Source organism: Zonotrichia leucophrys, chromosome Z (genome assembly GCF_028769735.1).
Source record: "Zonotrichia leucophrys gambelii isolate GWCS_2022_RI chromosome Z, RI_Zleu_2.0, whole genome shotgun sequence".
Classification (NCBI taxonomy): domain Eukaryota; kingdom Metazoa; phylum Chordata; class Aves; order Passeriformes; family Passerellidae; genus Zonotrichia; species Zonotrichia leucophrys.
In genome coordinates this window covers 56,606,733-56,619,264 of record NC_088200.1, presented here as the reverse complement: position 1 = coordinate 56,619,264, position 12,532 = coordinate 56,606,733, and the positions used below count along the sequence as shown (strand labels likewise).

Here is a 12,532-nt window from a genome sequence, read left to right as displayed (position 1 = left end):
TAGAGTGAAAAGTGAAAGTCCAACTGAAAGCCAAGAGTTTCCCATACCATCTTGAGTTATTTTTCCAGACACGTCTATGCAGTCACGTAGTGGTTCACCATACTGACACAGGAACAAGTAAAATACAGGCCAGTGAGGTGAGGAGAAATAAAGTTCCTTGCCTTGTATGGCAAAATATAGCATTTTAGCCAAACAATCAGTCATAGCCTAAGACTACAGACATAGAATTTTTTCTCTTCTACTTACTTCAAGACCTAAGCAAATATACTCAATGTGAGGCCATAATTTGACAGAGAACAGAGGAAGAAATTAATCTGTAAAATTCTGGTGGTTTTGTTTTGATGTCTAATTGCTATTCTTCAGCCTTACTGAAGGGGGAGGCAGACAGTTTTAATAATAGGGTTGTGATGGCTTTAGGAAGGAGAATAGTTTATCAACCTGACAGATTTTTGTGATGAGACAAGCTCAGTGGAAGAGCACAAAAAAAAAAAAAAAAACCACAAAAAACCCCACATTGTTGTTTATCTGTGCCTTAACAAGGTTTTTAACCTTGATCACCAGCTCCCATAACAGCTCCCATAACATTCCCATAGGCAATCTCATGCTAGATAAGTGGACAGTCAGGCAAACTGAAAAATACTCAAATGCTGGATTCACAGAGTTGCCGTTAGCAGCACAAAGTCCACGTGGAGGGCAGTCAGTACCTGTCAACCCTAGGATTTGGGCATTGGCCCCCACTGGGGCCAATACTGCTTAAGGTCTCCACTACAGACATGGGGCACGGGGCAGTGCCCCTTCAGCAAGTCTGCACACAATACACAGCTGGGAGGGGTGGTTGGTACAGTAGGTGGGTCTGATGACATTTAAAGGCCCCTTGACAGCCTGGAGAAATTACCCACCATTGATCTTATGAAGTTCAATGAGTGCGAGAGGAATGTCCTGCACCTCGGAAGGAACAGCTACACATATCAGGACAGACTGGGGGCTGGCCATCTTCTCAGAGGTGACTCTAAATGCCTGAGTGGACCCTGACTCAACAATCAGCATGCCATATGCCCTTGTAACCAAGACAACCAATAGCATGTGGAGCTGCACATGCAGAACCCTACTCAAAGACAGACAAAGGTTATTTCTCACCCTGGGTTCAATCATAGCTCCAGTTAGGGGTGACCCAGTGCAGAGAAAGATATGGACATATTCAAATTGACATGATTTCCAATTCCCAGGGACAAAAACCAAACACAAAAATAGAATCCTCTCCCCCTTCTCCCCTCTCCTTCCGCAACAGCAACAATAACAAAAAAAAAAAAACCAAAAAGAAACAAAAAAAACCCCACAGACACGCACACACAAAAAAAACTCCAAACAAACAAAACAGCACCAAAAAATACAAAAAAAAAAAGGCACAGAAAACACCATAGTAAACCAAAAATATGTAAAAAGCTTTCGGTTTACCTGAATAGGTTGCTTGAAAGTTCCTGACAGGCAACTAGTGTTAAGAGCTGGGCATACAGGATTTCCCACTTTTGTTATAAATTAGGAAGCACCTGCTCTATCTGCAGCCTACACTCCATCTGTGTTATCCCCCTGAGATCCCTACAGGCCAAAGCTACAAAAAGTTTAGCTGCTTTCCAGGCATACTTAGCACCAAGAAATCAGAGGTGGGAGCATATTAAAGCAAGAGAGATCTTCGAAAGTTAAGTCCATACACACACACACAATTTTTATAAGTCTGGTAACATTTCCAAGAGTAAATAAACATCTCTGGCAGACCACATGAGTAAAAGCATGTATCTAGAACAAAACAAACTTTTCAGCTGCAGGAGTATCAGGTCCTTGTTTCATGGCCTTGTGGCACCAGCACACTCCAAAGAAAAGGACTGTCTGAATAAAAATATCTGGCTCGGGACATAACTGGACAAATAAATCTTCCACAGATGCTCAGGATTAATTGTAAAAATTCTCACAGTCACACCAAATCATACCTCATCCTGCTCACACATTGGCTTAGTTCATACTGAAGAAGTGAGTTATCTATCATATGGACTTGATATAGGAAATATGACATTTTTTCCTCATTTCCTGACCTCAAGAGCAGAAATGCATGCTGAAAGCTCTGGTGTGACGGTGTTCACAGGGGTCCTAGGATGAAGGAAGAGATGAGGATCTGACTCCATGTTTCAGAAGGCTTGATTTATTATTTTATGATATATATTACATTAAAACTATACTAAAAGAATAGAAGAAAAGGTTTCATCAGAAGGCTAGCAAAGAACGATAACAAAGGTTCGTGGCTCGGCTCTCTGTCCAAGCCAGCTGGGCTGTGATTGGCCATTAATTACAACCATCTAACATGGGCCAATCAAAGATCTACCTGTTGCACTCTACAGCAGCAGATAATCAATCAATGTTTACATTTTGTTCCTGAGGCCTCTCAGATTCTCAGGAGGAAAAATCCTAAGGAAAGCATTTTTCATAAAAGATGTCTGCGACACTCTGGTATAGAACAACTGCTATAATGCAATAAATTCCCTCATAACTCATGTCTTTCAGCACTTATGCCTGTCACTGCAATTAGCATTTCATCTGTGAGGCTGCCAATAAATAACAAGTCTCATATTAGTCCATTTCCTCATGTCATTTTTAATGAATGATGAATGACATTTCATCCATGTGTTGTAAAATACTGGCAAGAAATCTATTTATCTTACACAGCAGAGCCTCTTCATCTGCTGTTTGCAAAACATTGACTAGATAGTCAAAAAGTATTGCATCTCTATCCACTAACTGAAGTACATGAGACAGTTCAAGTATCACTGAATAGTAACTTTAGTCCTTAAAAATACTGAAAGGCATTAGAAAAAGCAGAAGCCTTTCTCTGCTGTCCTTTCAGTTATAAAAAATCCCTTTCATGTTTATCATATTACACTCAATAAATTCCTTCAGCTTTTCACCCACACATTACAAGCATGTGATAGACAAGGAAGATTTCTATGTGCAGCATCTTCTCCTGTGACTTCAGAAAGTTTGGAATTATGCAGAACCTTCCAGCCTGCATTTCAAAAGTTTAATTCTATTAAGCAGTTTTTAATTTCTCAAACCAGACGCTGTTGACTTACACATGGAAAATATTTACTTTTTGCTTCTGATAAACCTATCATGTATAATTGGCATTAATTAGGTATGTCATGGTGCAGGGCAAAGATTATAAACTATTGATAGTACACAAGGAATTACTCCTGCATGAAATAGAAGTGAAAAAATTCCTTATGTCACTTCACCATTTATCTGCTTGTTTGCAGCACTTCCTGATCAGAGACCATATAGAAAAATACATATTCCACCAAATTCAACACACATTAATTTTTAAATAAGGCAGAAAGTGTGACAATAAATCAGATACCAACCTTGTCAACCAGTGTCCAAAGTCTGGCCGATGAGCCCACTGAACACCTGTCTGATTCAAGGATCGAAGCAGCCGACAGCAAATAAGGATGATCCATGGAGTTGCTAAGCTTATCCACTTATCTGATCCTTTCAGGAATTCAGAGGAAGAGGTAGCCTTGCCCAATTTTCCACTTGCTGCTGGAATGTCTATATTCTTGCACTCAGAGGATTCCTCAATACTATCAAAATTTTGTTTCACGTTGGTGCCATGTTGAGGGTCACATTCTTTCAGAAGAAAATTATTTCTACAAAGTTCCTGACACAGCACCAAACAAAGTGTATTGATAAGAAAATACCAGGTTTGATGTTCCTCTTCTATAAAACTGCTTGCCCCCAAACTCAAAACATGGCCAATAGTTCCAGCCAGAATCAGGACATCTATTTCTGACCAGCTATAACTGGAAGCAACAGGATTCTGAAAGAAAAAAAAACAAAACACAAAAAAAGCAGTGGTGAAAAAGTATGTAAAACTTTCACTTGTATGTATTCACCAATGAAAACAAAATAAATAGCAGGATAACTTATATCTATCTTCAGAAATTCAAAATTTCAGTGAAGCATACTCAGCACTACAACGTAGTAATGATTTTTAAAACTGCATTCTGTTTAAGGAATAAAACTTCTCTATGAATAATCATCACAACTTTACAGATTAAGATTCCCTACCACTCTGTAACAGAAGGTTCAAAAGAAGTTCATGCCCTGTTGCATATTTGTAGAAGTAAAAATAGAAATCCAGCAGAAATCTTGAGATATAGATAATAGGTAATTCTCTAGTAGTTGAAATCTGTGATATCTTCAACTCAATGCAGTGACAGCCTTCACTACTCAAGCTAACAAAGTTGCTGCCTGATGGCATCCCCATGACCTTGATTAGCTTGAAATGCGTCTTTCATCATAAAATCTACTTTAAACCATCTATTACTTACTTTACAAACTGTGCTTGTCTAAAACCACAATATTTTTTGTCTAATGCCTTCATTAGCTTCATTAGCTCAATTTCCTGTTCTCAGCAGCTAATTGGAATTGCCTTACTATTACTACCTCCAATGGTAGGGCTAAAGAGAAATCCTAAGGGCATGAGGAAGTTGAGAGTACCCAGTTTATTGCTGTTATCAAGTAAAGAACCATTTCAGCACATAAACAAAGCCATAAAAAGACCACAGAGAGACACAACCATGGTAAGTATGCACTAAGGAAGATCATAAAGATGACCAAAACTCTTCAGCCATTAACTGACAGGCCAGTAAGAAATCACAGGCACAGCTCTGAAGAGCATCAGTCTGGACTCTGTAACAGATAAGGGAGAAGTGACAGCACCTGGGCGTTACAGATATCTGAGCGCCTGTGGATCTGTATCAAATCATTAAGGAGAGCTTCAAGAATGTCAAGGGTGGGGAAGAGGGGGTGGTGAGGAACATGCTGGAAGCAGGGGCAAAGTAAGAGGGGAAAGGAGAAAGGATTCAGTTACATAAAAGCAGGAGCCAGTGCACATCTCAGACTGAGCCGTGTGCCCGGTCACTGTGGTCTATCCTCTCTTACCAAATCCTCTCCTATATTCTGTTCAACCCCATTCCCTGTCCCACCTGTGGGTGTTTCAAGATGCAACTGCGAGTAGCTGGGGACAAGCCTGTATGTCAAAACTTGAGACCAGAAAAAGTAAAAGCAAGAACCAGAGGACAGTGGAACCACCAGGAGCTTCCTAACAATACCTTAATGAATAGGCTAGCATACATGCTTCTGAAGAATTTTGGGAAAGACATTGTCAATACACTGTCACACATTACTATTTTATTTTATCTAATTTTGCACTATTACAGAATATTATGCAGAATCTCTTATAATGTATTTGAAGCACCTAGTGAATCAAAAATTTAGAAGCCAGACTGAAATTACTGCATGCCATTTTTACTTCAGAACAAAGATATCTGAAACTACTTTCACATTCATTTCTTTAACTGCGTATTTTAACTACATCATCCTCCTACATCTGACCTATGAAAAAACTTTTTTAAAAATCTTGAATATTCACAGGGATAAATTTCACAGAGAAACTACTAAATTAAAAGAGGCACAGTGTATAATAGTACAGTACACAGTTTAAGTCATGTTAATAGAAAATCAAACCAAACTGACCTTTGAGCCAATAATAAGTAAGCAAGTATAAAAAATACAAGTAGCTCTGAGCATCTTAAATGCAAGTATCACTTGTGTTTATGACTTACTGACAGCAGCATATGTATTTTTGTCAATAAGCAAGACAATGTACCACCGAGAGGACAACAAACACATGATGCAAGAAGATAGTTAATGTTATTAGGAAAAAAAAATTTTTTAGGAAAAAGTTTTGCTTTAGGAAAAAAAAAAACTTTTGCAAAATTGAAATTTAATGAGATGTATGTGAAAGAATGCAGGAGCTATAACTACAATTATGACCTATTCAAATCTTCTTCATTTTTTGTGTTCTTAAAGAATACATTACATTAAACTCATTTAACTTAAAACAAAAACCAACACAACACAACAAGACAAACAAACATACAAACAAAACCCCACACAACCAAAAAAGTCTTCATGAGGTTACACACAACAATAATGGAGAGAAAAATGCCAATAATCAGAAAAAAAAGCCCAGGTTCAATCTAAATTTACTAGCATTTGAAATTTCTTTGGTGGAAGAACAAACTCAGGTTTATTTAGTATTCTGTTCTGAAAAGCAAATACCATAAGCTGGTATTTGGAACAAAAGGACAAGGTAGTCTCTGCAAAGACCAAAGAGCATGAAATTCACAAAGCTGAGACAAGAACAGTACATGATGGATCTTCAGCAAGTTTAAATCCCAATAATTCTATCATGCTGACCTTAAAGATCTTGGCTAACTAAATAAACGAGCATGTAAGCACCATCAGCTTGCAGAGACAAAGAAATCTGAGATCCTAAATAAATGAGAATGAAAAAGTCCATGATATAATTTGTCTTCTTTGTAAGACATAACATAAAATCCATCGAAGGACCGGTCTCTTGTATCTGGTTTCTGTCAGCAACCGACATGAAAACTGAAGAAGTGATGCATTATCAATGGGGAACATACAAAAACCTCATTAAAATGATGGCATTAATGTGAAATGTCCCAGGATCAGAAATCTGTATTTCTTGCCTGCTTGTCTCTCCTAACTTCAGTGAAAAGAGAAAAAAATTACTCCTATATTTACATCAAAGGATTAAAATCCAACGACATTTACTGATAAACCACATCTCAGATCAGAGTTAAATCACTATGCAAAATTGAAAATTATGATGCAAATTGTAATCTCCCGAGCCCTGATATTCAGAAACTCTAGAAATGTCTTCATCAAGGTTTTCTACATTTACTTCTAATTCTTTATGTATTAACTGTGCCTTATTATGAATGCCATGAGTATGGTGTCATACACAGTCTAACCTTCGATTTTTAAGATTGTACCTATTTTTTAGATTTGATTTAAAGGCATTGAAATGTAGGTCTTACTCTGATATTCACAGCTCTGTTTTTCCAGCTGCTGAACATTTCCAGCCCTCAGGAACTCAGCAGACACTCCAGACACTAAAAAAACAGTATTACTCTCAGTTTGTTTGGTATCTTGGCAAAAAAACTTCAAACAAAAGCTTTTGCTTAGAAATCTTTAAATGCCAGGCTTCAAATGATGTAAACATATCATCTCCTAAGACAAGGCAACTTCAACAACCGATGTATCAGCACTAATATTTAAGCAACATGGAAACTGACCTCTCTGCCCCATCTTTGAACATACCTTGCCAGCTTGCAAAAGTGTCAGTACATAAATGACAGAGTACATGCACCTTTGATCATTAAATTTTGAAACTTCTTCACTTTGAAATAAAGCCTCCTGCACTCTAAGTCTTATTCCAGTTACCTTTTTTTTTTTTTTGTGATTAACCATCTACAGCTAATGCCTGAGAAATTCTGCTACTACTTTTCAGAGGAGAAACATTTTATTTTTCATGCTCACCATCACTCACAATTTAAACACTTATCATTATGTTCCCTTCTGATACTTGCACTCCCTGAACCCATGATTATCTATGATGGTAACTTTTCCATGACAAAGTACTACAGATCACACTTGCTCCTACATTTTCACAGCAGTTTGGGATAATTTTTGAACACTACCTGGTAAAGACACTACCCAATGAGCTTTTTTCTCCCCAGACCAGAAAATGAGAAAAGTATTTTAGGTGCAAATGCAAAAAAATGTAACATTGTTCAATTCATCAAGAATATCAAAAAAAGGAGGAAAATCAAAAGTACTGTTATATGAACAGGTGCTTTAAAATAAACTGAAAGAAAGACATTTTGTATATATGATAAAAACCCACTATAATTCTGCATAATGAAAATTCTCAAAATCTCTACTTGACAAGCCTTAACTTCTGTATTCTAGTTCAAAAAAATGGTTAGTTTTTATTTCTAACAGAAACAGGGAAAAAAACCACAATTAGTAGTAGTAAATACCATGCTTATATCAACTACCAAGCACTTACAGTGAAACTATGAACAAGAAGTTAAAATTTTTAACAATTTTCTGGAATTCATAAAGGGCTGCAGAACTATTTAAAGCCTGAAGTATCACTAAAAGAAGGGACTGGTTCTGCTAGAAACACAGCAATCAGAATCTATAAATAACCATCAGGAAGCAGATGCTAACACTCCCTGCACTGGTCTTCAGAAAATTCATGAACTTGGTAATCAGTTTCTATATTCAGCCACAGTGGGGAAAAAAAAGCATTACAAATGAGAAGCACTTCAGAGAAATCTTTAGAAGAGAACGGAAACAATTTGAAGGAAAAAAGCTCTGAAGCTATTAACAGGAGAGCTTATCTTAATTACTTTTAGAATACCTGCATTTTATCGTATAGCTTGAGCTTAGAAAAGGCTTTTTAGCTTTTTTTTTTAACCAGAAAGGCCAAGATTCAGGATTCTATTCCCACCATCAGAAGGTGAGAGCTTCAGAATTCTGTCCGAAGTGGACTCCACAGGCAGATTCACAATATGGAGATGCACCGGTCGCAAAACACTTGGATTCAGAGATATTTTAGCATAAGTGATACTCACAACTCACACAGAAGGCCCCTTGAGATCAACACACAGCATATGAAAACAACCCATTTCTCCCTGAAACCTAGGCATTCTACTGGAAAGGGCATGAAAGATGTAGATGAACATTTGGAACACATCTTCATGACAAGCAGCGCCAGATTTATACACTGCTCCTTTCACCTTCTCCAGACTCTGTATTTGTCTAAGCAGACCCAAAAAAACCCCACCACATCATTCTACAACAGTCTTGAGACTGGTAAAAATGTTATTCAGAACCAAGTCACTGTTTTTACACATATCTGGAATGCAGGCACATACCAACTAAACCCAAGAAATATTTCAAGCTGTGTTTGGAACTTGAACAGACACAACAAAGCCTCCCTGACTGATGTGATGAGATACATCCAGTAATTCAGTCACCTATGGAATAGGAGTGAAGACAGGATGACAAAAATGTATTTCTACTGGTCTGAATATAAAGTCATGTCTGCCCAACCACAATTACTATTGCCTAAACTTCATAAGATTTACTTAAGCTTCCCCCTTTTCAGATATATCTCAGGTAGGAATAAAATCACAAGAACAGCCTGGGATGGAGAATCCAATATTTTTAATTTCTATCTGCCCCAGACCTGGAAAAACAAACACATAACAAACCTGGAAAACATTGCTGAAAATCTCATTTGTGTATTATCAACTTGAAGCAGATGGTCTGAGGGTAGTGAGACACTAGAACAGGTTGCCCAGTGAAGCTGTGGATGCCCCAATAGGGTCAGGCTAGACAGAGCTCTGAGCACCTGGTCCAGCGGAAGGTGTCCCTGTCCATGGAAGGGATATGGAACCAGATGATCTTTTGTATCCCTTCCAACCCAGACCATTCTATCATTCTGTGATTCTGTGATATCATTCTGTGATCTATCATGATTCTTTCAGACTATCCCCCTGGAGAAGAAATGTATCATCTCTTGCAATTGCTTTCCATGCTACTGAAGTGGTATGTACGTAAATTTTATGGAGGTCCACAAAATGCATCGTATTTAGATTTCTACTGTTTACTAAAAGTAGAAAACCTAGTAACAAGATGAAAAACAAGTTAATCTTTTGTAGTTGTGTTTGTCATTGCACACCAAGTACATGTGAGATTTCTACAGTGAAGCTGTACTTCTACTTATTTCAAGATTATATTTTTCTTCTTTTTCTAAGAAAAAAAACCACTTAGAAATTATGGAAACAAAAATATAATCTGGCATAGTTTGAATAAAATATATTAGCAACCCTACTTATAAGAATTTAAATCTACACTCAGGAGTTATAGCACATATCTGCACAGACAGCAAAATAAATCTTTACAGAGGAATTCTGAATTTTCTGAATTGTAAGAAATATAGCTGTTACAAAATGTTTCTTCAAGTTGGAAAGTTTGCTCTTTTCTTTGATAGAGCATGTTGTCATATCATAAAAGCAATGTACTTGCCATATTTTGTCAGACACTAAAAAAAGGTACTAAACCCCCAAGCTTGATTCTATGAAACAGATTGATGAAGGACTGTACTGCATAGAGGCTGCACCATCAAATGGAGTACTGTGAGCAGTGAAGCTATTGAACATTAGAGACCTTTGAAAAATATGACTAACAAGCAGTAGAAAAACAGCTAGAAGCGTATTTTATGATCTGACAGACAGCTCTTAGCACACTAAGTTTCACAGTGCAAGAAAAGGCATTGCAAATTCTCTTTCCTTTGAATTACCTGTATTCTACTGAACACAAACAATAAAACTCATCAAGTAACATAGAGAAGGTAACTCCTCGCACTGAGAATACTTCAAGAACTCCAAAGATTTTAACAAACTCTGTTTCTTAAGCTTAAAAAGTAGAAAAGACAGATTAAATTGTCTCTCTCTGCTGCATTTTCAAAACTATTTAAAAAACCCCAAACATTAGTAACACAAATACAAGGTATACTTACAGCATTACTCTCTGTTGTATCATCACTTTTCCTTTGTTCATATTGTTGTAAAGCATTTTACATCTTGCTTTAATTGCAATTGTGAAACCTAACTATGTAAAAGCATAGGATTTGTACAATGCATAACTGTTTCCAATCTCATAAAGTCAACCAGAAAATACTGTACAATATTTTAAAAAAATTCTTCAAATCATGTCAAAAAAAGCACTTCTTAGATCTTCATCAGGTCAGTATCATGCCACAGTGACAACAACACATTTCAATTACAATTTTAAATAATAATACATATTCATATTACATTACAAATAAGAATTTCTTTAAGCACACGCAGAGAAAACACAATTTTAACTGACAATATTATGGAAGACAGAAGACAGTACATGAAAGATAAAATATTTTGAAACACAATTAATGCACGCTCTCACCTTCGGTGGAAGTCTGTAATTCTCTAAGATCTTTGCAACAGCAGATAAAATACCACACATGAGTGCAGAAATCAGCATCATCACTCCAACTGCTGTTAACCAGGACATACTGCAGAAATAGCACAAACTTTCTGCTGATGTGCATACAATGACATGAACAGCACACAGCATCAGACACATCAAGTAAAACAGCAGAGAGAACAGTGGAGGGGAGAGGGGCACTTCAAATTCTGCCCGCTTGCTCAAGGCTTTTGGAACGCTGAGCAAAAGCAGTATCAGAACCTAGAAAAAAAAGGAGAATTAATACTTTGAAAATTGGGGTTAGCTAAAGCATACACTAAGAATTCACATAAAAAATCATGCTGCTGTCATCCATGTCCCTATGCTAATATGCATACTTTGTAAAAAAAGCTATGAAGAATTATGTTGGAATTCTTTTCCCCCAGTAAGATATTACCATATAAATGGGAGAACCCCATATTGTCTTTTCATTTATTAAGGGCTTAAACACACAAGTTACCAAGTTTAATAAATCATAATTTGCCTCCTCACCTGTGGCAACCAATCATATGTATGACCTTCATTCCCTGTAAAAGATCTTGAACTCCCAGTATCAAAATAGCTCCTAAGCAAGCAAATTTGACCCATTGTTTGTCACCTGTAAATGCCTGAAGTTAATACACTCTGTCAAAGGCAATTTATTTCCTGTATGAGAAATACATATGTATGAGATCCTGCTGAGCTAAATAGCTTCCCGGATGAGGGGAAGTTCTCATACCATCACACAAGTGTATGCTGAATTTCTAGTTTATGAATTCTCCCAGTACTTCTTTTATCTCTCCTGATCTTAGCTGAATTTATAGGTTTTACTTTCACTTTGCTCTGACCTGCACACAGATCAAGCAGAACTCCAAGTTTTCTCTTACATAACTGTGGCAGCAGAGATGATCAACACAAAGAAACTTTCTGCAATTCGTATACAAATCTTTATCAAAAAGTGGGAAATTTCAGCCACACGCTGAAATGTTTGCAAGCTGCAGAGATGGAGCTAGGACTACACTGACCTCAATCAGTTGGTGCTAGAGCAAGATTAAAAGAAATCCAAACAAAAATAACTATATCAGACCACTGTCAACCTGTAATCTTTCACTGTCACTTGTGAAGACCTATGCCTAAAATTTTTCCCACACTACAGTGAGACATAGTAAAGTAGACAAAAAAAAAGCTTTGCAACAGTCTGCTGTTTCTTCATATTCTACTGCATATTTCATTTGGTTATGAAAATATGCAGTTATGGCTTAAGTCTTACATTTCAGCCCATCACTTAAAACCAAAACAGCACTCATGGCAGGAAAATGCTGAAACTGTAGGTATCTACCAAACTAAATTTAGGTCTTTTGAACAAATGCACTGTTACCAGTTCACATCTCAGAGGTATTCTCCTCATCCGAAGTACAGGATAAATGGCATTTATAGCATAATGTAGTTTGAAGAGACATCTGAGTTCCTCTACTCTTATTTATTCAGTGAAGGTGGAAAATCAATATCAAGGCAAAAACATTTTGGAGAGCAAGGCAGTTTCTTTAGTGTTGCA

At 37.0% G+C, this 12,532-nt stretch overlaps 1 protein-coding gene across 2 annotated transcripts in view; it reads right to left on the bottom strand.

Annotated features, from left to right (window-relative positions):
* PIGG (phosphatidylinositol glycan anchor biosynthesis class G (EMM blood group)) overlaps positions 1–12,532 on the bottom strand; it is a 78,521-nt gene that overhangs the window by 45,971 nt on the left and 20,018 nt on the right. The window contains exons 8-9 of one of the 2 annotated variants that reach the window (XM_064736359.1): positions 10,939–11,220; positions 3,408–3,862 (exon numbers count right to left, since the gene is read on the bottom strand). In XM_064736359.1, coding sequence (XP_064592429.1) covers positions 3,408–3,862; positions 10,939–11,220 — 737 coding nt within the window. Of the gene's footprint in view, positions 1–3,407; positions 3,863–6,956; positions 7,024–10,938; positions 11,221–12,532 lie in introns of those variants that run through there. The other variant, XM_064736360.1, reaches the window with a different exon arrangement.